The sequence below is a fragment of the Cynara cardunculus genome (assembly GCF_001531365.2).
Source record: "Cynara cardunculus var. scolymus isolate 2C chromosome LG 10, CcrdV1, whole genome shotgun sequence".
In the NCBI taxonomy this organism is placed as follows: Eukaryota; Viridiplantae; Streptophyta; class Magnoliopsida; order Asterales; family Asteraceae; genus Cynara; species Cynara cardunculus.
The window spans coordinates 26023905-26047526 of NC_037537.1; the positions used below are offsets into that span (position 1 = coordinate 26023905).

At 35.0% G+C, this 23622-nt stretch overlaps 3 protein-coding genes across 7 annotated transcripts; all 3 read left to right on the top strand.

The window, feature by feature from the left end:
* Nucleotides 1-5002: 5002 nt before the first annotated feature.
* Nucleotides 5003-8225, top strand: LOC112519666 (probable protein phosphatase 2C 38). The gene is made up of 4 exons (XM_025127881.1): nt 5003-5312; nt 5970-6337; nt 7146-7382; nt 7879-8225. Exons 1-4 carry the CDS (start codon nt 5024-5026, stop codon nt 8101-8103), a joined length of 1119 nt encoding a protein of 372 aa, XP_024983649.1. The 5' UTR covers nt 5003-5023; the 3' UTR covers nt 8104-8225.
* Nucleotides 8226-9627: 1402 nt separating this feature from the next.
* Nucleotides 9628-18351, top strand: LOC112519863 (thylakoid membrane protein TERC, chloroplastic). Of its 2 annotated transcripts, none has more exons than XM_025128170.1 (14): nt 9628-9854; nt 9934-10014; nt 12065-12201; nt 12287-12363; nt 13062-13149; nt 13341-13421; nt 13683-13739; nt 14628-14712; nt 14904-14953; nt 15761-15817; nt 16714-16792; nt 16881-16939; nt 17696-17753; nt 18057-18351. In XM_025128170.1, exons 1-14 carry the CDS (start codon nt 9701-9703, stop codon nt 18146-18148), a joined length of 1155 nt encoding a protein of 384 aa, XP_024983938.1. In that variant the 5' UTR covers nt 9628-9700; the 3' UTR covers nt 18149-18351. The 2 variants fall into 2 exon arrangements, with proteins under 2 accessions (XP_024983938.1, XP_024983940.1); XM_025128172.1 differs by having other exon boundaries at nt 9636-9854; nt 12143-12201.
* A 1662-nt stretch (nt 18352-20013) lies between these two features.
* Nucleotides 20014-23396, top strand: LOC112518853 (transmembrane protein 18). 4 transcript variants are annotated; one of them, XM_025126624.1, is made up of 5 exons: nt 20014-20121; nt 20817-21023; nt 21297-21402; nt 21691-21839; nt 23054-23396. In XM_025126624.1, the coding sequence occupies exons 2-5, from the start codon at nt 20883-20885 to the stop codon at nt 23147-23149; spliced, it is 492 nt and encodes a 163-aa protein (XP_024982392.1). In that variant the 5' UTR covers nt 20014-20121; nt 20817-20882; the 3' UTR covers nt 23150-23396. The 4 variants fall into 4 exon arrangements, with proteins under 4 accessions (XP_024982392.1, XP_024982393.1, XP_024982395.1 ...); XM_025126625.1 differs by having other exon boundaries at nt 20837-21023; nt 23054-23342; XM_025126627.1 differs by having other exon boundaries at nt 20028-20121; nt 21757-21839.
* Nucleotides 23397-23622: the final 226 nt, after the last annotated feature.

Genomic DNA, 23622 nt, shown 5'->3' on the forward strand with positions numbered 1-23622 from the left:
GTGGTTGTGTGTAGTCTAAAACTCAAATCACATCCGTTATTAACTCATGTTCAAAACATTATCACAGTGTGTATCACAATTGGTTTTGTGTCTTACTGTTATAAATTCTTGAGTATCACAACGTCTATCATATTTGCTTTGTGTTTTACTGTTAGAAATTCTTGGTCGAACAGAGAAAAGAGATTTTAAAAAAACCCATTTTACTCTTATATATTATCAATAAATTTAAATTATTTAAAATTAATAAATAATTACCAAAATTAATATTGTTTGATAATAACCATTAATTATTAATAATGTATGGTTGAGATTAGATCTCACAGTTATCACAAACTATCGAACCCCTGTATATATACATGTATGTATGTATAGACAAATTTGTTATCTTTTTCTTATTAATATCATTTTTAAATTAATTTACGTAAAAAAAATTGAAGATAAATATAGTAGAAAATAAAAAATAAAAAGAAATTAATGTTTTGACATAAATCTTGCAGACAGGGAAACCGAGCTTCTGAACCGAACATACAATTTGGTCCCTGATTGGGTTTGCAATTCAACCAATTTAGCCCATCATATGTTATTACGATTTTCTTGCATTTTTTTTCAATATTTTTTATTTTTTATATTATAAAATTTAAAAATTGTTATACATTAAAAAAAAGGGAATTGCAAACGCTTGTAATTGGTACAAACCATACTAACTAATCAACATCTGGTTTCTACAAGTATCTCAATTTTTTTAATTTGTATGGTTTGTATTAATTAGAGGGTTTATATATATATATATATATATATATATATATATATAAACTTTCTTTTGAGAACTCATAAAATTGTGATTTTTTTCTTCTAAAACTAGAATTTTAGAATAACATTTTTTTACGTGTTTGTGAAACAAGAAATACACGTAAAAATAGTTTCACATTGTGAACCAAATACATATGAAACAAATATATGTTAATCAATATATTAAATACTATACATAGACATAAAAAAAATCATGTGAAAAACAACCTTAAGGTAAAAGTTCTAATGGATCTCACAAATTTTGAAGTTATCAAATGATTAAACCCTTATATATATATATATATATATATATATATATATATAGAGAGAGAGAGAGAGAGAGAGAGAGAGAGAGANAGAGAGAGAGAGAGAGAGAGAGAGAGAGAGTCAGATTCGAAAGAAAACAGTAAAAAAAATGAAAAACTGAGGAACAACTTAGTGACCGTTCATTTGCACGGTATACATGTTACTTATATGTACATGTGCATATTATTCAGATGAATAAAGTTATCAAGGTGTTCTTTAGTTGTTCATCTTTTCAAGGGATTTTCCTCTAAACCTTCCCCCACCCCCTCCTCTCTCTCTCGGTATATATATTAGCTTTATGGAAAACTATAAAATATAAATAGTATAGACTATAATGTAAAAAAGAACCCCAATTAGTGTCATTTACACTTTTTATTTTGATAACTGATTCCATGAGGTCCTAAATCTAACATCAAACAAAACCTTCCAATGACACTGAGGAAACTTAAAGGAGTGATATCAACTAACTCACAGGTTTTATAAGTTAACCTAACCTCAAGATTCCTTCAATGATACTGACCAATGAACCCGGTTGTCCTTAATAAAGGTATGTTTGATTGTCTTTTACATGATCAGTTTAATGAATTTATAATCAGTGCATTCATTCATACATCAAACAATACTGTTTTTGGATCCACACGTAAACAGCTGATGAAAATAATTAAATTATATAAGTCATCATGTATCTGTTATTCATATTCAGTTATCCTAGAAAAAATGCTCCCTTTTTTGGTTGTTAGTGCCCTTGTTTCTTATGCATTAGAAGAAGAATGGATGGAGGGTTTTGAAGTAATGGGTTATGGGTGTGTAGGTCCAAATGGCCACCTTAATAAATAAAAAAAACAGGTTAGAATGGTAACAGTTTTGATTAAAACTGCTATATATATCATCGTGGAAATCAGTCATACAAATTAGGATTCATGCGCAACTCACAGTAAAAATCTTTTTTATTTAACCATGAAAACCGATAAAAATTCCAAACAATTGTCCAAATCAGTTAAATGATTTTGATCTAGCACCTTACTGTAAAATACGAGGAAAAACACAATAGCGTATATGAGAAACACTGGTCTTACCAAAATTGTGGACATCACATAACGACTATAAATAATCAGTTATCTGCCTAATTACCAAAAAAAGGGAGGGTATTGATTGACATGCCATTTTCTTTCACACGGTCTCAAGCTTTTATAGAAATCGTGCCAAACTACAGTGATTCGAAAATATCTTATTTCCTGTTATAATCGACACAAAATGTCTTTTTAATAAAAAAAAAGTGTTCTTGTTTAATCAGATGATAGCTTGTTACTGAGAAAACAAACAATACAATAAGGGTAAATTGTATGAAAAAGTAATGCACTTTAACTTGATTTCTATTTTGAGTAACGTACTCTCAAAACTTCTAATGTGATACTTAAGATGTAAAGTTTTAAACATTTAACTACACGGGTAACCGGCTACCATGCTGATGTGGCGAGATATGTGGTATCCGGTTAATGCTTCAGCAAATAATACTGAGTTGGATACCACATCACTCACCACATCAGCATGATAATCCGGTTAATGCTTCAATCGGTTACCAAGGTACTTAAATGTTTAAAATTTTACATCTTAGGTATCAAAATAGAAGTTTTGAAAGTCTGTTACCTAAAATAGGAATCAAGTTAAGGTACGTTACTTTTTCATGCAATTTACCCAATTAAAAAGGTTTAACATTTACTGTGATCAAACAAACACCCATCATCCCAGTGGTTGGATCCAGAGTTTTAAAACGACTATAAATTCTCATAATAATTTTTTTCCAAAAAATTCATTATAATATCAGTTTCTTTTATCGTCTTTTACACTAAAAAAAATCACAAAAACGCTTGTGCACATTTTGTGGACCATGTAGGTCTGCCCGATACAATGTCCCAAGTAGAACACGATATGCCAAACTTTCCCTTTCTTTTCGTTACTTATAGGTCCCATGCAAACCAGAAATTATCGTTCTTTAGCATATAACAATCGATCAAGAAACCAATTGGTCTTTGGTCTAACGGTATGCGAGTCCCTAGCTTCCTAGGAGGTCAAGGGTTCAAACATCACCGAAGATGAAGAGGATGTATGAATTTATTTGCTCTATTTGTCGTATATAAATATTATATACTTAAAAAAAAACAATAAAATTTCATATCATTTAATTAAAAAATATCTACATTTGAATACCAAATTGTCATAATTTTGGAGACTTAAAAGTTTTATTTTTTATATTCAACTTTAAACATTTTATGAATTTTTGGATTAAACAATGTTATGATTTTACATGTTCGGTCAATTATTATATGTAATTTGGATGATGAAGGCTCTAGGGCTTTATGGACTCAAACAGTAGACTTTCAATGTACATCAGATCAAACTTATTACTATCAAAATGATCTGAACTGTTTCAAAGACCCAACATGCATTTTTTGTGCATTGGGCTCTTTCATTATACTGATATAAATATCAGTTAGTCCGCCATTTTTATTTTTGCTAGAAAAACAAGGAGATAGCTCCATGTACTCTGAGTCATATGTGGATTCGAGATACATTCTTGAAGGGTCGTATATTCTTCGTGTTGATCGATGATGATTACAATATCGGGTAACCCTGTCATATATTTAATCCCACCCAGATATGTTTGCAAATGAGATAATTGTCTTTTCGACATAGTCACATCTCTTTTATGTAATGGACCAATTCGTTAACATACCATCGAGCCATTTTTTATTAACATAATGACACCGAACCCTTATTGCAGCCCATGCTACTGAATCAGCTTCTTTATTTTTTAGTACCAACAATTAAGAATTGTTTTTCCCTCCATGTAACATCAGAAACCAAATCCCAAGCTTCTGATAAAAAACGAGCAGTTTTAAGAAGATTTGTAATATGAATATCTTTAAAAAAAGATAAAAATCTTTTATTAATACTACAAAACTGATTATCAAGACATCAATTTACCAAACTACCCCTGAAGAAGAAGAACAAGATTTACCACAAACAAAAAAACAAATCAACGAAACATGGCTGAAAATATGGGTTGCTATTGGAATGAAGTCATAAAATTAAGACTCAACAATGACCCACAAACCCCAATAAATTGGAAAGAGAAATGAAACCAAAAGGGGGAAATCCAATTCAATTCAATTCAATTCAAATTGGCAAGAAAACCAAACCCTAATTTCCAGACAAACTCCACAGTTTTTTTATTTTCTTTCTTTTAAAGATCCCAATCTACAAACATCTTCTGCCAAAAAGCTCCAAAACCCTTAATTTTTTTCTCATTTCTTCATCTGATCCATGAACAAACTCTGTCACCAAATCATAATGCTTATGGGTTTTTACAGCTAAGGATGATTCTTGAAAAGGGAACAAATAGATGTCTTGATGAACTAAAAAACAGGTTCAAGGTATGTGCATCAAGAACACATCTCCATATTCCTCTGAAAGTCAATTAAAGATTGTTGCCTTCTTGTCTTTTGGGAGACATTTAGGTTTGTCTGTAGGCAATTTTGACCCATACCCATTTGGCCCCTTGTGTATTTCTTGACATTAATGGTGTCTACCTCTTTTATCTCTGGTGGGTGTTATATAATTTCAAGAATCTTGGTTGTTGGGTTAGAACATAAGCAAAAACTGGAGCTGAGATTGGGTTTTGGTTTAGGTTTAGGTTTGATTCTTGATCTTGATCTTGATTTGATGAATATATCGTTTGCTGGCTCTTTTGGATGATAGATTTCTATGTAGTTTGATTCTTGATCTTAATTTGGGAGTTTTTGATTGTGGAAATTGGGAAAAACATAAGTATATGGTTTGTTTTTGATGAATGTTGTGGATGATATATACATATATGTGTGTGTATATATAATAAGCAAGATTCATGTCGAGTAATAGCTACTTAGGTATGGTGAAACCCTGTTGGAACCGCGGTTATGGGAGAGTAAGAGGGGTGCAGAATGGAAGAACGGACGGGTTGTTGTGGTACAAGGATTTGGGGTCTCACGTAAGCGGAGAGTTCTCAATGGCGGTTGTTCAAGCGAACAATTTGTTAGAAGATCATAGCCAAGTTGAGTCGGGGCAATTGGATGCGCGGAAAATGGGCCTTTTTGGGACGTTTATCGGGGTCTATGATGGCCATGGCGGACCAGAAACCGCACGGTTTGTGAACAAGAATTTGTTCTCCAACCTCAAGAGTAAGCTACCGTTCTTCATATTGAATTAAAGTTTCTATAATTTGATTCAAGATCGACCTTTTATGAACTAATATGTGTCGATTTTGATCATATTTGCATTCCCATTTATGTTTTGCTTCAATAGATTCGGCGTATTAAGTCTATAATTATCGTTGCAAAGTTGTCGTTAAGTTTGTTTATGATATCTTAAAGGGCATAGATCTTGTGCTCTTGGAAGAAAGTGGCAAAAAGCTGCACGAGCTTATTGAAATGCTGCTCCAAGTAGCGTTTCATTAAGCTAGCTTATCAGCTAATAGATTGGATTTTCCGCTCTTAAGCTTTTGATTCCGTTTGTATTGCGATTGCCGACTCATCTAGCTTTTCAAATCCTAATTTATCCTTCTTTTTTCACTTTGGCACACTTCCACTAGTTGGGGGTCTTTTCGGAAACAACTGTTGTACTCTTTAGGGTAGAGGTCAGGTATGTGTACATCTCATCCCTTTGGTGGACCCCACCTCCTGGTGGGATATATTGGACTCGTTTGGTTTGGTTTGGTTTGGTTTGTTCTTAAACTTTTGATCAAAAGATTACAACGTATGAAGTGAATTAGCGGCCAACGGGTTCCGACATCAATTTACTAGAATTTTGAGTCATTGAATCGTTCCGTTGCCTTACAGAGTTTGCAACCGAAGATCAAGAAATGTCGGAGGATGTCATTAGGAAGTCTTTCTTGGCAACGGAGGAGGAGTTCATTTCGCTCGTTAGAGATCAATGGCGTACGTGTTCACAGATTGCGTCGGTGGGCACGTGTTGTTTGGTGGGCGTTATTTGCAACGGATTAATATACATTGCGAACGCCGGGGACTCACGGGTGGTTTTGGGGAGATCGGAGAGGGGCGGTAGAGGAGTCTCGGCTATTCAGTTATCTGATGAACACAACGTGAACCGTGAGTCCGTAAGAGACGAGCTTCGGTCATTGCATCCTGACGATCCAAAGATTGTGGTTATGAAACATAACGTTTGGCGTGTTAAAGGGCTCATACAGGTATTTATTTGACGCACACTCGTTTGAATACTTTGACCTCTTGGGAGGCTGGTCTCTACCGATAACTAAGATACTGTTGGGCCAATAAATCTTAGGGTGCGTTTGGTATCCAGACATGATAGGACAAGACAGTACAAAATTTAGCTTTTGTAAGACAAAACTGGACCGGACAAAAACAGATAAAATGATTAATCTACCCCTAATTCGTTGTTTATATATTTTGATTAATTTATGTAATTTATTAAATTGTAATAAAATAAATATTTTTTTTATAACAAAATATATCATTAGAAAGTTTTCATCAAGACAATTAAAATGACACAAAAATAAAAAGTTTATGTAGTTTCCAATTTTTATTTTATACCTTCTCTATATTTTAATGTTTTATTTTAATAAATTACATAAAAGAATCAAAATATATAAATCATATAAAAAAATATTTTAAGGACAGTAAAGTGAAAATTTAAATAGCATAAAATACAATAAATAAAATTTAAATAAGAAATAAATTATAAAAGGAAGGCGTATTTGATGTTTTAAAGGAGAATTATGTTCTATTTTGATGTTATATTGGTTGAATATAGGTCTGTTCCACCTTCTTCCATGTGGTGGGGTGGAAAACGTCTGTTCCACTTCGTTCCACATAAAAGTTCTGCCAAACGTGGAACAGTGATCCTTGTTCTGTTATGTCGTGTCCAGTGTACCAAACGCACCCTTAGGTTCATAGATGTACTTGTTGAAATTTCGATACTTCTGAATCGATTTCATTTGAAACGAAAATGATTTTGATCGTATTATGAGTTTTCAGGTCTCGAGATCAATAGGAGACGCTTATTTGAAGAATCCTGAGTTCAATCGAGCACCTCTTTTGCCGAGGTTTAGGCTCCCACAACCGTTTACGAAGCAAATCCTTAGTCCCGAGCCATCAATCTCTATACACGAAGTTACCTCGAAGGACGAGTTTCTCATATTTGCATCCGATGGTCTATGGGAGCATCTTAGCAACGAGGAAGCCGTCAATATCGTCCACAATTACCCACGTAGCGTAAGTTTATAATTGCTTTCTTTGACTACGAATTCGGTTCTTGATGTTTCATTAAATTATGTGACCATTGTCGGGATTGAATTATACTAAACCGAACTAAAATGGCATCGGTTGGGATACGAAAAATAAAGAACAATGAAACCAAAAACCCGACCGACCTGACTTGAACCGGTTCCGTCCCAAACCGGACAACGAACCGATTCTAAAAAAGAGGTCAATTGGCCCCAATAAATATTCAAAAATCATTTTTTTGATGTTATAAATTTTATATTATTTACAAAAGTGGCTAAAAAGTGAATTTGGTTGGAAAGATAGACTATTTTGGTCAATTTCCCTATACCCGAGCTTGTGTACGAGAAGACTTCTCGTGATGTTTTCCGGTACGGACTGTTCCGGGTCTTATCTGGTTTTCTGGCCCGGTTTGGCCTGTGTGGACCCACTCTGCCCGTAACCTCAACTAACCCATAAAGTTCTATATCGTCTTTCTTGTTTGCAGGGAATCGCACGGAGACTAGTGAAGGCGGCGCTTCGGGTGGCTGCAAAGAAACGAGAAATGAGATATACGGACCTAAAGAAGATCGAAAGAGGGGTGCGTAGACATTTCCATGACGATATTACGGTTGTGGTTGTTTTTATCGACCCTTCTTTGACGAACCTAAACTCGAGTTTGTCGATGAAAGGAGGCGTTGGGCTCCCCGGGCCTAACAAGTTCTGTATGTAGACTCCGAAAATGACCCGAACGGGTTTACGGAAATTCGAACACGATGAAGGGAGAAGAACCCAATGGTTATTGTACTCCCTTCAAGCTTTTGTGTTTTATCTGGGTATTGAACCCATTTTATTTCAATCTAATATATTGACTTCACTAAGTGTATCTATGCATTGTTTTCATGAAGATATAAATTTCTAACTCAAAAAATATGTTACATTTTATATCTGTGTAAAAAGTTGATTACCAGCAATCCCAACTGGTCTGAAACCTGTATTTAAGGACACTGATGTGAGGGGTTTTTTTTTTTTTTTTGCTCGCTCGGTGGTTGAGGCTAGCAGGGGGTCTGAGATTGAACCCATGACCTATCTTGTATTTAGGCGAAGTCATCTCACCCATTTGTCAACTGTGTTATACGTCAGATATTTTATCTGATATTATGGAATTAAAGAAATAGGAAATAGATGATGGGTGGGCTATTCTGATCCAACCTAATACAAGATGTATAACAGATTTTCTATAATTTCTTTTACACAAAGAGCTAAAAATTAAGATTTTAACCACAAGGGTGGTACCTGATTGGTTTGAGTTTGACTCCAAAAATCAAAAGTACCAGGAGGTCTCAGGTTCAAATCCAATGAGGAATAAAAATCCCCTTGTGGCCACGGAGGTTCAAATGCGGTGACTCCGGGCTATCTGCAAAGCAGGTGGTCGTCATGTGATTAGTCGGCTCGCATAACGGGTTGGATATCCAGGTTAATAAAAAAAAATCAAGATTTATTTAAAAATTACATTTTAAAATATTTTGTAATTTTATTATCCAGTACATTTTTTTATCTAAGAACTTTATATAAAACAATAATAACTCAATGGCTTTCGTGATAATAAACACAATGCCATAACTTGGGTTGTGGCGCACTGTTTGTTAGCAGCTTAATGGGCTTAATATGGTTCACAACTTTATTCGGTCTTAATGATATAAAAAGTGGTTTATTTAGTAATCTTACAGGGGAAACTGTATGCAGAAAGCCAAGTTTTTTTCTTTTAAACATGTCTCTTCCAATTAAAAAAACACACTCCTTCCATCTATGAAAAACCCTCTAAAACAAAACTCTTTCCAATCTTTATAGATAGATTAATCCACATAGACAATTTTATCTATACATGACTTAATGAAAAATCAACCAAACAACCCTTAAAAGGGGGATTAAATAGAAATATCATCTTTTTTGAGTTCGAATCTAAGCATTATGCCGCTATCGAAAAACTTATGGCCATGAAGGTTTATCTGTGATGACTTCATGTCATTCATGAAATCGTGGTCACCCGAAAGATTATTCGGTGTGCATAAGTGGATTCTGGATACCATCCGTTACCAAAGAAAAAACAAATGATAATACCAATTTGTTATATTTTCAAAATAACTGGGTATGAATTGAATTAATTTATTAAATAAGGGGCCAAATTGAACATTTTTCAATTCTTTGGTCGATCATACACCACTAACGCCGTTGAACAACCCTCTCATCTGAACCCAGAAACCTGTGTATCTCACGTTCTTCTGCACCTCTACTCCATAGATATATAACATCGAATTGAAGTTTAAGCTATGAAATTAGCTTCGATCATTCAAAATGGGATGCATCCATCAATTAAATTTGATGTGGGATTGCTTAATTTTGCTTCAAGTTCTACTTCTACGCAGTTCCCCAAATGGGTGCATCTTCAATTCACTCATTCCCCCAATCTTTCATTCGATTCAGGTAATATTTACTGTTTGAATATTGAGGATGATTGTTGTAAGCTGCTAATTAGTTTTTTCTCCGGAAAATTGTACTGAAGCTGTTTGTCGAAATCGTTGGCCGCGGAAGTTATCGATTGTACGCTCAAAAGGAGTTGAACAAGAAGAATTTAGTTCTTCAGGTGAGAATTTTAGCTCATCTTTTCATATGAGAGAAACTGTTTATAAGTAGAAAAATGGTGGCATCCAATGTAGTTTGAACTTTAAATCGGAGTCAACCACCAAGTAATAGGAAACTAATTAATCCCTAATTCAACGTCATCTTTTCTGAGATGATACTAGGGTTCTAAAAGTATGAATTATTCCTTTCAAGAATTTTTTTGGATCCAATCCATAGGAATCAATAGAAAAGGGTAATCTCTTATGATACACCTGATGATTTTAATCGATGATGAAAAAAGAGAATTATTGGTTCGATTCTCTACCTCAATGACCAAACGAGACTGAATGCATTGGAACAAAAAGTTATCACGGTATCACTCGAAAAACTAGGCCTCAAGATTAACCATTTATCGCTTTGATTGCTTAGCCAAGTTTATATCTTGATTCTTGGATTAATATTTATCTAGTCTTTGCGGCAAAACTCACACAAACTCCTCACTTTTGGTGAGACTTGAATCTTTGACCTCCAAGAAGGTGGGGTTACTGGGTAGGCGGGTACCATTGGGCCAATGGCCCTTTGGTGTGCCCTTGTTTCTTGGTCTAAAATCGTACAAATTTGTAGATGATTCTCGTTCATGCCTTCTTTAAGTGACGAGTTGAACAAACAACCTTAACTGCTAATGTGGCTTAACTTGGGTGGCTTTCTCCCGAAGGAGATGAAATTAACTCAAAGATGGGATTAGTAAAGATATGATTGTTGGGGTTTGCTTCTTCTCATGCAAGAGCAACGGGATAGACAACCTAAGGTGAAGCCATAGCAGAATAAGATTAGAGGAAGGGAGAGAGGCGTGGGTGAGAGCTATCTACACTTTTGTGTTCACATTTTCAAGGTGTTTTATATGAAAGAAAGTGATGGGCTTGATCAAAGGTGGTAAAACGATTGGGGTAGAACCGTAGAAAGAGATGGGTTGGACAAAGACTGGTTGTTTGATATATAGGAGCTGCTCTTGGTAACATAAAAAAACTAAAAAAGAGAATAATACTCGATATAAACATGATATAATATAGTGGCACTCACATCTTCACATAGAGAATGCATACCTATATTTACAAGTTTGGTACACATGATAAACTCTGAAAAATTTCCAATGTTGTTATACCTCAAAATACTGTGGGATATACTGTGTTCGTTTGGTTTGGTTTCATTTGGTTTTTATACCTCAAAATACCAATTCATTTCTATTTGTATGAGATAATACAATACAATTGTAAGCTTCCTAATCAGACTTGAACGCCAAGCAATGTGCAAGGCTCAACTTTGATGTAAAAATATCAGTGTACTCCTCTATGGCTAGTTGGCATCTCATGTGTATTTTATCGTCTATCCACTCTTCTTCGGCCTTAGCAAGCTCTCAAAAAGTGTCCCTTTAAAGTTCGTTCTTTCTATTTTGACTTGGGTGCAAATTTAAAACAATCCGTTGTCCTTTTACAACAAAAAGTCGAATGAAGAAGGATTACACAGTCTAAATGCTAGTATAGGAACTCACATGATGCTGTTCACATTATCTTGCATGGTTACTGGCTGATAAATCTTTATATATTCCCTTTTGGTTCCTCAAGTTTTGATGAACAAGTTTGACTATTAATCATATAGAGGAAAGTCCAAATGAGAACCATATATTTTGAGAACCTATGAACCAACTATTTCATGTATCATTTATGATGAATAACCCTAAATAATAATGAATCATGAATATCATGCATTCTCATTATTCATGATGTCATGCATTTTCATCATGAATATTATGTATTTTCGTTATGAATTGTTGTCATCATGAATATTTATCACGACATTCATCATGAATAAAACATGAATAGTTGGTTCCCTTGTTCTTAAAATATTTATGGTTCTCATTTGAACCTGCCCTTAATCAAATATGGCAAATGGTGTTGGAGACCATATCAAAGAGATCAATATTTTGTTGCATTTATTTTGGGATGGAATGAGGGGAATTTTTCTCTTTTCTCTCTAATTATACATATTGCTACAAAATGTGCTCCTGCTGACAGAGAGGGAGACATCCTCTTCCAATTCATACATTGATAATGCCGAATCCAAAAGCCATCTCATTATTGATAATGATTCAGAAGAGAAGACCAAAGACCTTATAACTTACAAGACATCTGCTAGAACCGTGGCCTTGTGCGTAAGTATAACCTGACTATTAGTTCAAATTCATGAAGTTTTAATTACCCTCATTTAAGGGTCAAAATAGTCTTTTGTTGTATTAGGTGCTCTCAGCTGTGGCATTTGGTGTTGGTTTGGGATTGAAAGATGGAATTGGCAAGGCGTCGGAGTTCTTTGCTGGGTATGAACTTGAAGGTCTTTTCTTGGCATATGAAAATGTTTTAATCACTTTACTTTTCTTTTAGCCACGTAACCAAGTTAATTAATGTATATGTCCCATGAAGATTGCAATACTTGGGTCGGCATGCAGTTCGACAGGACTGTTTGACTATTTGTCAACCTAAATTAGGGCCTGTTTAATGGGACTCACATGTTATTTGGTCAGCTATACGTGACTGTTTGGTAGTGGCTTAATGATGTAGAAAATGGCTTATTCCATAAGCTTCTAGGGGGAGCTTTATGCAGAAAGCCAAGTTTTTTCCAAACCTGCCCCTTCCAATTAAAAAACATGCTTCTTCCATCTACGAAAAGCGCCTCCCGAGCAAAAACTTTCTCAATCTATACAGACGGACTAATACACACATACAACTTTATCCATACATGACTTAATGGTAAACCAACCAAACAGCCCCTACAATCATGACCAAATAGGAATTTTGTGGACCAAGAAGAGTAGCATCAATAAGTTGTAAAGTTGACAAATGGGCAAGTATGTACTTTTAGCTTGAAAGATTGCCAAAAAGGAAACTTTGCAATTTTCAACGGATACCTAATGGAAGTCGTTGCAATTTTCAGGTGGAGGGTTTTCACATTTTGCTTCTATGCATACTATTGTATTCTATCTTGATTCTTTTTATTTTTATTTGGAGATTCAAATAGGTACTTGCTTGAACAGAGCTTGTCTGTGGATAATCTTTTCGTTTTTGTTCTGGTATTCAAATACTTCAAGGTGCCGCTTGCTTATCAGGTGCGGCATAAAACTTTCTTATCCAATAAAACCGTACTTCTATGCATATTTTAGAAATGGAACTTGTTCAAATTTCGAATTCCGACTCTTCACTATTTCTATGATTATCAGGTGTGGCATGAAACTTGTTCAAATTTCGAATCTTCACTATTTCCTGTTATTTCTTTATTCGGTTGTACTTGCGATTACAGAATCGGGTGCTTTCATTCGGCATTGCTGGTGCAATAGTCTTCCGCTTGTCATTGATACTTCTTGGAACCGCAACCCTTCAGGTCGTTTCTTCAACTAAATAATGCCTCATTTTGTCCCATGAAAATTGCAACGTTTGACTTGACATGAAGAGTGTTTTGGTAAATGTCGTAAATACCCTTTCTCTTGTTGACCCAAGTCAATATAACTATTCCTTGTGATGATGAAGATGGTGAACAATAATGTTAGTTTAAAACGCCAAAAATGGAAATGATGCAATTTAAACGGGACGTTCCAAATTGTGAAGTGTTGCAATTTCTAAACTTTTCATGTCAATGTTTTAGAGGTTTGAGGCGGTCAACTTGCTACTGGCATCGATACTCCTCTACTCATCCTTTAAGGTACTGTTTTTATTCTTAGATTCTTCTATGAATGATACCGAAGATCAGTTAGCATCACAGAATTGTTAGGATCACAAATCGAACACAAAGTAATAATTGTAGGAAATGATAAATTAAGGACATGATATTACTTGGTTTAACAATTTGTGTACATCCATCTAGAGTCGGATTCAAACGAGAAGAGTGACCAAATAAGAGAACATGAGAACGGCCAAATCACATTTGATTACACTAAACTCATGTGTAAAAGGATTACGTGCGACCTTACTGTGCACCTTTATGTTGACCGTGTTCTATTATCGCACGTGATTTCAATGCAAAATCACATGTGATTTGGCCGTTTTCATGTTCTTTCTTCTCTTTGGATCCTCCCTCCACCCATCTAATATATGATGTGTGAATGTAGTATTACATAAAAAATCACAATGTCTGGTTCCTGTTACAAAATGGATTCGGAGTCTTGTACAGAACATGATAAAATAGACAAGTTGTATAACTAATACGAAGAACAGATTTCTTAGGGTGTGTTTGGTACATCAGATAGGACGGGACATGACAATACAAAAACTTGTGTCATTGTTGGCACGACATTAGACTGGGACAGGACAAGTCCCAAGTGTGAGAAAAATCCATTTTTTCTGTCCCACATAAATAGGTGGAACAAAAATCAGGGAGATGGGACAAGCTTGTAAATATTGTAAATTATTAAACTACCCATTTCAAGTTAAAACCCTAAAACCTTCCACGATTCTTTCACGTACCTACCTCACTCTTGCCCAGTCCGCGTACAAACTTAGCCTAAACTAGCACCGTCTCTTTCTTTACCCCTTCTTCTTTCTTGGGCCTTTTTTCAGAATTTATTCCAGTTCTTTCTGTCTCTTTCTGCAGTTGTTTTCTGCTGGTGACGATGATGAGGAGGATCTATCAGACAATTTTATTGTGAAGACATGCCAAAAGATTATCCCAGTAACATGTAATAATTTCTGCCAATCTTCCCTTTCTATGTGGTAATCTAAGTTCCTAGAATGCTCATATGAATTATTCTTTTTGTCAGAAAAAAGGTTAAATTTAAAGCATTTCTTTTTTCACTGGGTGCCGATTCACTTGTTACAAAAAGAGTATATCTGGTATTTATCTCATTTATTCTTTTTCCTTGTTTGGCAGCTGCATATGATGGCAATAGATTTTTTACAGTTGAAAATGGAGCTTGGAAAGTAAGTAATAGATATCAGTATCTTTTGTTTGGTAGTACGGTTAAACACACACACACACACACACACACACATATACGCTACAAACCAGAGAGAAGTTAAAATTAGATTCAAACAGTAAACCCTAAACCCTAAACCATGAACACTAAACGGTAAACCCTAAATATAAATTTACAAATGATTGTAGTTAACTAATCCAACAAGTTTTCTTTCTCAACAAGTTTCCATGCCACATAAAATTTCCAAGTGACTCAATTCACCAGACGTTTAATTGGAGAACAAAATAAAAAATGTTTGTCCTATTAGCTTAAAAACTAGTCGACTGTCAATTGGGCGAACAGCTAATTGCACCGTTTGTCTTCTTGGGAGTTAACCCTTTTAATAAATAAAAGAAAACTCTAATGGCATGTTTGTGATTAGAAATATTGAAATCCATTTCCAGACGTTGAATTTTTTACCCTTAGAAACGACCAAAATGTCCTACTCGGGTCCTTGGTTAAATGACCTCCTGTCAGATTCTTTTTTTTCTTAAATCCATGACCTTCTGACATGTTTGAGAATGCCACTACTTAACTGAAGAATGTCACTTCCATACACAAGAATGCCTAGAAATCTGTGAAAAGGTCGTGGATTTGAAAAACACTTGGCACAACATCATTTAGCTAAATAACCCGTCCTACTCATGGTTTTAAATTATGCCAACCCTAAACCCTAATTATGAATCTTTTGTTGATTCATTTTTGACTCAAAAGTGTCATCTTGAATTGTTTTTTTACGTGGTTTCTAACAGGCATCAAACGTTTTGGGCAGGCTACACCGTTGCTTCTCACTGTAGCAGTCATTGAACTCAGTGATATCGCATTTGCTGTACGTTTATTTCCCCAACTCCATATTCAACATATTTTTTTAATGATATCCATTTCCATTCCACCCCTTATTACTCCCAACCAAGTACCCTCTTAGCGTGGGTTTGGTACACTAGACATGACATAATAGAATAGGATTTACCGTTCTATGTTTGACAGAACTTTTATGTGGAACAAACAGGAACAAAATAGAACAGCTGTGTTCCACCCCCACACCATGGAACAAGGTGGAACAGACTTATATTTTACCAATATAACCTCAAATAAAATTTAATTCTCTTCTAAAACATCAAATAGGGGCCTCCCTATTTACATTTATTCATTCTTTAAACTTTATTCATTGTATCTCTTTAAACTTTCACTTTACCATCCTCAAATTATTATTTTTACATGGTTTCTAAATTTTGATTAATTTATGTAATTTATTAAATATAAATAATAAAAAAATAATATAGAAAATTAATAAAATAAATTTGGAAACTACATGAACTTTTTATTTTGTTGTGATTTTAATCGTCTTGACAAAAACTTTCTAATGATATATTTTTTATACAAAAATATTTATTTTATTATAACTAATAAATTACATAAACTAATCAAAATATATAAAGAACCAATTGGGGGTAAATTGGTCATTTTACCAAACACTGAAGAACTGTTATGTCCTGTTCTTTTATGCCATATTTTGTTAAGAAATATTTATTTCATTGCAACTAATAAATTACATGAACTAATCAAAATATATAAACTCATTGGGGGTAAATTGGTCATTTTACCAAACGCTGAACAACTGTTATCTTCTGTTTTGTTATGTCATATTCTGTCGTGTCCTGTCTGAATGCCAAACGCAACCTTAATGTATTAAACTTACGCTCACTTTACACCAACCCTTTCTAGGTCGACTCTATTCCAGCCGTTTTTGGGGTGACAAGAGACCCGTTTGTTGTTTTCTCATCAAATCTCTTTGCCATCTTAGGTAAGTCTGAGTCTTCAGCAAAACTGCGGTTGATGTTTTATCTAATTGGTCAAACAAAATTTTATGATCTAGTTTTTGTTTGATGCAGGTTTAAGGTCTCTATATACATTGATATCAGAAGGCATGGCAGATTTGGAGTACCTACAAGTAAGTTTTGTTTTGCAAGATTTTTACTGCTGTAACTGGAAACTGTAACACATCGATGTCATGAAAATTGGAACATTTATTTCCTTTGAAAACTTTGCATGGTAAAATGAACCATCTGCTCATATCAAATGGTTAGAAAAACCCCCTACGTCCCAAAGTAACTGTCCATGATGAAAAAGGCATACAGTTTTGGAAATGTGCGATTATTACACTTTTTAATGAACTAAATGACAATTTTTTAGTAGTGGTGTGAGTAATGAATTTCTTCATCTAGCAAGTGAGGGTCGAATCCTAGAAAGTAGACATTTAGTTTTGAAAGTGGGCACTTGTTTTGGGACAAACTAAGGGGATTGTTTGGTTGGTTTTCCATTAAGTCTTGTATGGATAAAACTGTCTGTGTAGATTAATCTGTCTGTATGGATTGAGAACATTTTTGTTTGGGAGGGTTTTTTAATAAATGAAAGGAGCGTATCTTTTAATTGGGAGGGGCAGGTTCCCTCCTAAAAACTTAATGAACAAGCCATTTTAGCCAATACCAAACGGTCATGTATTGCTCACCAAATAAGCTGTGAGTCTTATTAAGCTCATTAAGCTGCTAACTAACAGACCCTAAAATAGAAATATGGACCCTTATTTTAGGATGGATGGAATAAAATGTGTTCTTAGAAGGTATTTAGAATATTTGACAAACAGTCGGAGATTTTCTCGAAGGGTTTTGTTCCAAGTAGATAACATTTTACCATTTTTTGCTATCAGCCCTCCATTGGCATCGTTCTCGGCTTCATTGGATGCAAAATGATCCTAGATTTCTTCGGTGAGTATCTTCATGATTTCTTCTCATCATTCATACTCAAAGGATGTTTGGCAAACTAGCTAATAAACTAGTCATGTTTGTTAAAACTAGCTGAATAGCTAGAGATAATAATGTAAAATGACCTAAAAGAACATGTTGAAAAATTAATTGGAAAAATACATAGGGGCATAATTGGAAAAAAGTAGAGAATGTCACTGAAGCTTATTGAAACGCTATTTGAAGCAACGCTTATGGTTAACCAAACGGGGCTAAAGATGATATGTCACGGAAATTCCTAAAATCTTGCTTAATTTTTTTATGCAGGGTACCATGTATCGACTGAAGTTTCTCTCGGTTGCGTGGCAACTACTCTTAGCGCTGGGGTTCTGCTGAGTTTATTGAAGAAATCAGATTAGGATTTGGTCGTTATGCACTTGAGGGAACCCAAAATCGGTTTTTCTCTTCATTCTTGAAAGAAAACAAAAAAAATGGCAATCGATCGATCAGAACAGAATTTAAGATCCTGCACATTGTATCTCTTCATTTCAGTCAAAAAAATGTGATTTCTTGAATCATGTAATAGATACAATTTGCCAAAGATTTTTCTTTCTTTATATTAGATGCTTAACGAGGCTGAGGGAGGTTTAAACAAGAACGGTAACAAAATAACATAACACGAAAAAACAGTCAAATCACATGCAAAAGGTCAACGGAAAGGTGTGTGTGCGACGTGACCCACGAGCTCAACTCGTGGCCAAAGTTACGTGAATTGCATGTGATTCGACCGTTATCTTATTCTCTTATTTAGTTACTGTTCTTGTATGAACCTGACTCTAAAGATATTACCGGAAATTCCCTCTGCCCCTACCGTACTCCAGCTTGGTAGTTTTAGTTTAGTGATTGATATCTTAGAGAAGCTGGTAAAGTAAAGACAGACTCTTTCGAAAGCAATGGTGGCTAGGAATGGTTTTGCTGTCTAGCTCTTGCAAGCAAGGCGTGAAGCGATTCTCTTGAGCTCTAACCGGCTAAACCCGCTTTGGTGGCCCGCCCCAAGTCTTGCCCAATAAAGATTACAATATTGATATTAGAGTAGAGAATTGAAAAAAAAACTAGAACTGCTCGTTTTTTATCAGAAGCTTGTGATATAGATAAAAATAGGTGCAAATTCTAACATCACCACAGCCCACTTTGTATATTTTTGGAACAACTAACTTAATAAGGTAGCCTATTGGTAGGTCAAATAAGAAGGTAAGAAAGAGAACGTTCAGTCAAGTTTATGCATAAATTATTAAAAGATCCATTTGAAGATACATATGGGGACTCGTATGAATAATATGTAACATCAGTTCACATATACATATACAAATAGATTGTTTCGAGCTTTTTTTAATGATTCACATATGAATCTTTCTCTTCTTTATCTTTTCACGTTATCTACCATTCTTATTATTTTAGAACTCAAATTTCTCTATATATCTTTTAGAGTAAGCTATAAATTTGGTCCCTATGATTTGTTCAAAATAACACTTTTCGTTTCTACAGTTTTAGACGAGGAACATTTTCACCATTTTACTGATTTTTTTTTTATCTTTTACCCAATCAAAACCATAAAAACCAAAATCATGAAATTGGTTTTGATTGGGTGAAAGATAAAAAATCAATAAAAAGATGAAAACGAGCATCATTTAGCAGAAATTTTTAACAATTGTTAGAAGGAGGATTAACCGGACGTTTTTGTAAACCAAGGTAACCATATTGTAATTTTAAAACTATAAGAACGAAAATTGTTATTTCTAACAAAACACAAGGACTGGATTTGTAGTTTATACACCCATTTTACCAAGTTAATCCATAATTTACCTTTTTATTTTCGTACTCGGTTTTTTTGGTACTAAAAAGTAGCATAGAAATCGAGCATATTACGCTTTCACGGTCCACTTTCTCCCTTACTCACTTCCTTAACGTTCTCTGACATTTGAAGCTCGTATTGGAACTTCAATCAGGTAATCACATCTTTCACTCGTGATACGATCAATTGGTTGTTTCCAGATCCACTTTTGAGGTATACAGATTTTAAAGAAAATGACAGAAAAACAAAAAATAACGAAAACATTCTTCATTCTAACATACTTTTTTGACGGCGTTACAAAATGCAAACAATAGGACCCGTTTTGTTATTTTATTATTTTAGGGACCCAATTTATTAAAATTGGTAAACCATAGGGACACAAAATGTAACTTACTCAAAAATAATACGGCAGGTACACCGTCTTTACTTCCTGCATTCATACCCGGAAGTTGAAACACCAACCGAGGTCTCGTCGTCGTCGTCGCCGTCGCCGTCGTTTCTCCTCCGTCGATCGCCTGCTCTACCACCGGCTTGTTAAGAGTACGTTTTCCATCACCGAAATCTTTAAGATCTGCTGCTACTTTTGCCTAATCTAACGCCGATATTTGTTGGTTTTCCCTGTGTTAAAGTAAAATTTAGATTTTTCACTTTTCCTAGAGTCATGCATTTCTTTTGTGTCTGTTATTGCAAGATATATGAAGGAACTGAACTTCTGTTTTGTTCGTTTTGTGCATTTTGTGTGTGAATCGGCGAGTTGATGGCTTTGGCTTTGATTTTAAGATGGAATCGTTGACGGTGTTTTGATCAAATTAAGAACTAGGTTGATTAGCTGGTGTTTTGATGCTCAAGTTCATGATTTAGATCTTTGAAGTAGTGAAAATATGTGTTGACGTGGAGTTTTACATTGATTTAGGGTTTTTATGAAATTGAGAACTAGGTTGATTGGATGATGGGGTTAAAATGCTAATCTCTACCATTCACACCTTTTACTAAGCATACAAAACAGACAGGCGGTGAAACATCGAAATACAAATGATTCATTCAGAGCTTTTCGGGGAGAGAGAGAGAGAGAGAGGAAATACAAATGGTTCATCATAACCATCTTTCTTTCTTTCCTGTGACTTAGATATGAGCAATGGGTTTAATGTTTTCTATGTTTCATATATTTTTATACATATCTTATTACACATTTCTTATTGGTGCGAATGTGGTGGGAATTATCTATTTTGATTTAGGTGGTTGTCATTCCCAGCAGGGAACATTCAAAACATTGTGCAGTAAATTGAGACAAACCTGAATCAATGGATGAGCTGAAGACAGCGATGAATGACCATATGGATCAAATGCAAGAAATTGTTGAGAAACTTTCCTCTGAGCTTCGAATCGGATTGCAACCAGCTATGGATAACTTCATTGGCTTCTTTCATGCCATTGATTGGAAGGTACATCTTTCCACTTGGATCTATTCAGGTTGCTAAGTTTCAAGATACAAAACTATCCACAATAACACATGTTGCAATTTGATACTTCTGATTATCTTTACATATTGCTGAAGTTTCCCATCATACCATGTCAGTGATATCGTGCTACTTTCTTAATTCTATGATCTTCATTTAACCTCTCTTCAAGCGCTGCTTGTGAGCTCCTAAAATTATCACCACCTGCTTCAAATTCTGAATGTTTCATTCACTTTCACTCTGCCTTCTCTCTCTCAGGAACCTTGGTTAGTGTGTTTGATGCTGTTCCACGTTATGGTGCTGATAATAATTTTCACCTCAAGGAAGAATATCAACTTTCAGATGTCCTTGTTCCTTCTTTCTTGTAGGTTTACTATCTCTTGAGCAACAATTGTCAAGCTTTTTGTGCATAAATAATGTCTTATACTCCATCCTGATCAAGTAGCTTTTTAACAAGCTCCAAGGGTTTTTCCCACTTTTTTCCAATTATACCCCTTGTATTTTTCTTATTAAATTTTCAACTTTGTACATTGTCATCTAGCTTATTAGCCCATTAGCCATATGACTAGTTTATCAGCTAGTTTGCCAAACATAACCTAAATGGATGATGGTATTATTGAAGTGATCATACTGAGTGATTAACTCATTGCAGTGGCTGGTGTCTACCTTGCTGAACGACTAAACACCGTCTTGAGTGATAACTGGAAAAGCTTTGCAGGTCAGAATTATTTTGATCGCCATGGAGTCTTCCTCTCGGTGCTATGGTCTGGTCCTCTTCTTGTTTTCTCAATGATTATTCTGGTAAGTGCTTTTCTGTTGGCTTGTTTTCATCGTTCTTCCACTTTCATGATTACCATCTCACGTGATCATAATGTCAAGATTGCACAATTCACTATTTAAATCATATGATTCAATCGATTGAAGAGGCATCCAAGGCGAATTGGATTTATATCCGATTTTAGCATCTTATGTAGAATTTTGTAAATTTCACCCATGATCATATTTACCTTATGTAGGCCGGCTTTGTGGTTTTCAATAAATTTATTGATCTAAAACTTATTAACCACCTGATGTACACCGGGAAAATCAAAAGATTGAATTCAAAGGAAACCAAATGGTTCTCACTAGTCGAATGCTTACAAGGGGTTTTTTGGCTTTCGAGAGGCTGTAATCTCTCCACAGGACTCACACCCAAAAGAAGTGTTTACAAAACCGAATGCTTATCCCTGCTCCTACTCACACCAATTTAACAGACTCTTAAAGTCACTTTTCCATTTTTACCCCTTGTTAACAGAATACTCCTCCTTCCAAAATTCCTCTTATCAAAACTACTCCACATCCCACCCCTTTATTTCTAGAGAACATAACTAATAGCAACTCTAGGGTATAACACAACCATTTGTAATAGAAATATATTTTTAGTTGCTATTATTATCAGTTAATATCGTGATGCATGACTAAAGGGATAGGAGTATGCTTCACTAGGGTGTGATTGATGCACTGAACAGGACGAGACGGGACAAAACAAAAACTTGTCACATGTTTGGCACGGCATTAAACTTGGACCGGATGGGATTGAGTGGGATAAAAATCCACTTTTTTGTCCCACCAAAATAGGTCAAACAAAAAACAGCGAGATGAGACAAGATTGTAACTTACTAAACTACCCATGTCAAATTAAAACCCTAAAACCTTTCACAATTCTTTTACTCGCCTACCTCACTCCGCCCGTCCAGTCCAATTCTGTCAGAGTAAGTTTTGGTTTATATGCTGCAAGATGCTTGTTTTCCTTCTTTTTTTTAAATATTAATGTGTTATATTAACCATCTAAGCACATGAAGCTTAACCGGAAACTACCGCTCTATCCTTTAAGAAAGGGGACAGATCTGCTCACATTCCACCCACTGACCTTACTTTCAAGTGGGATATATTGAATTCTTCTGGTTTGATTTGGTTACATAGTGACGCTAACTTACAAACGGAGGAATCAAAATTGACACAACTATCTTTTGCAGGTCAACACGCTGTTTTCTTTATGTCAACTTATCGTGAAGTGGAAACGGGCAGAGCTCAGGCACCGTGCTAGACTTTCTACTACCAAACAGGATTAATGCTTCTGATCATGTACAATTTATTCCCCGTCTCTGAGATGCTTTCTCCGTTTCAACACGGTTTTAGGGGTAGTTCGTTACCGGCATAGATCACATACTATCTATATTCTTTTAGCATCGTTTCGTAAGTTTTCCTCTTTGCTGCTTATATCAAAATTTTGGATGTTCAATAGACAATTGAAGTTGCCTTCTTTGTGATACTGATTTTGCCTTGGAGCTCTTTCCTGTAGATCGTCGGTTTGAGTCTTATCTTGGGTCACTTTATATTTCCGACTGTTATCTCCAAGGTCCATAGAATTAACCGAGTGTGTGTAAGCTGACCTAGATACTCACAATTACCAAGAAAACAGTTTCAAGAACATGCGTGTTTTCTCCCCCCCTCCCTGGCCCTCGTTTTCTTGCACGTGTTTGCCCAAAAAATAGTTTCAAGAAAATGTGTGTTTACTCGTTTAGGCCTGGACACACCAAATCTA

What these genes read in the sequence shown, in the direction of transcription:
- LOC112519666 (XM_025127881.1), top strand. Translation starts at nt 5,024, where the DNA reads ATGGTGAAACCCTGTTGGAACCGCGGTTATGGGAGAGTAAGAGGGGTG. An exon ending in TTTGTTCTCCAACCTCAAGA is followed by an intron (nt 5,313 to 5,969) that starts GTAAGCTACCGT and finishes GTTGCCTTACAG; the next exon opens with AGTTTGCAACCGAAGATCAA. An exon ending in GTGTTAAAGGGCTCATACAG is followed by an intron (nt 6,338 to 7,145) that starts GTATTTATTTGA and finishes ATGAGTTTTCAG; the next exon opens with GTCTCGAGATCAATAGGAGA.
- LOC112519863 (XM_025128170.1), top strand. Translation starts at nt 9,701, where the DNA reads ATGAAATTAGCTTCGATCATTCAAAATGGGATGCATCCATCAATTAAA. An exon ending in TTGAAAATGGAGCTTGGAAA is followed by an intron (nt 14,954 to 15,760) that starts GTAAGTAATAGA and finishes CGTTTTGGGCAG; the next exon opens with GCTACACCGTTGCTTCTCAC. An exon ending in CAGATTTGGAGTACCTACAA is followed by an intron (nt 16,940 to 17,695) that starts GTAAGTTTTGTT and finishes TTTTGCTATCAG; the next exon opens with CCCTCCATTGGCATCGTTCT.
- LOC112518853 (XM_025126624.1), top strand. Translation starts at nt 20,883, where the DNA reads ATGGATGAGCTGAAGACAGCGATGAATGACCATATGGATCAAATGCAA. An exon ending in TTCATGCCATTGATTGGAAG is followed by an intron (nt 21,024 to 21,296) that starts GTACATCTTTCC and finishes TCTCTCTCTCAG; the next exon opens with GAACCTTGGTTAGTGTGTTT. An exon ending in TTTTCTCAATGATTATTCTG is followed by an intron (nt 21,840 to 23,053) that starts GTAAGTGCTTTT and finishes TATCTTTTGCAG; the next exon opens with GTCAACACGCTGTTTTCTTT.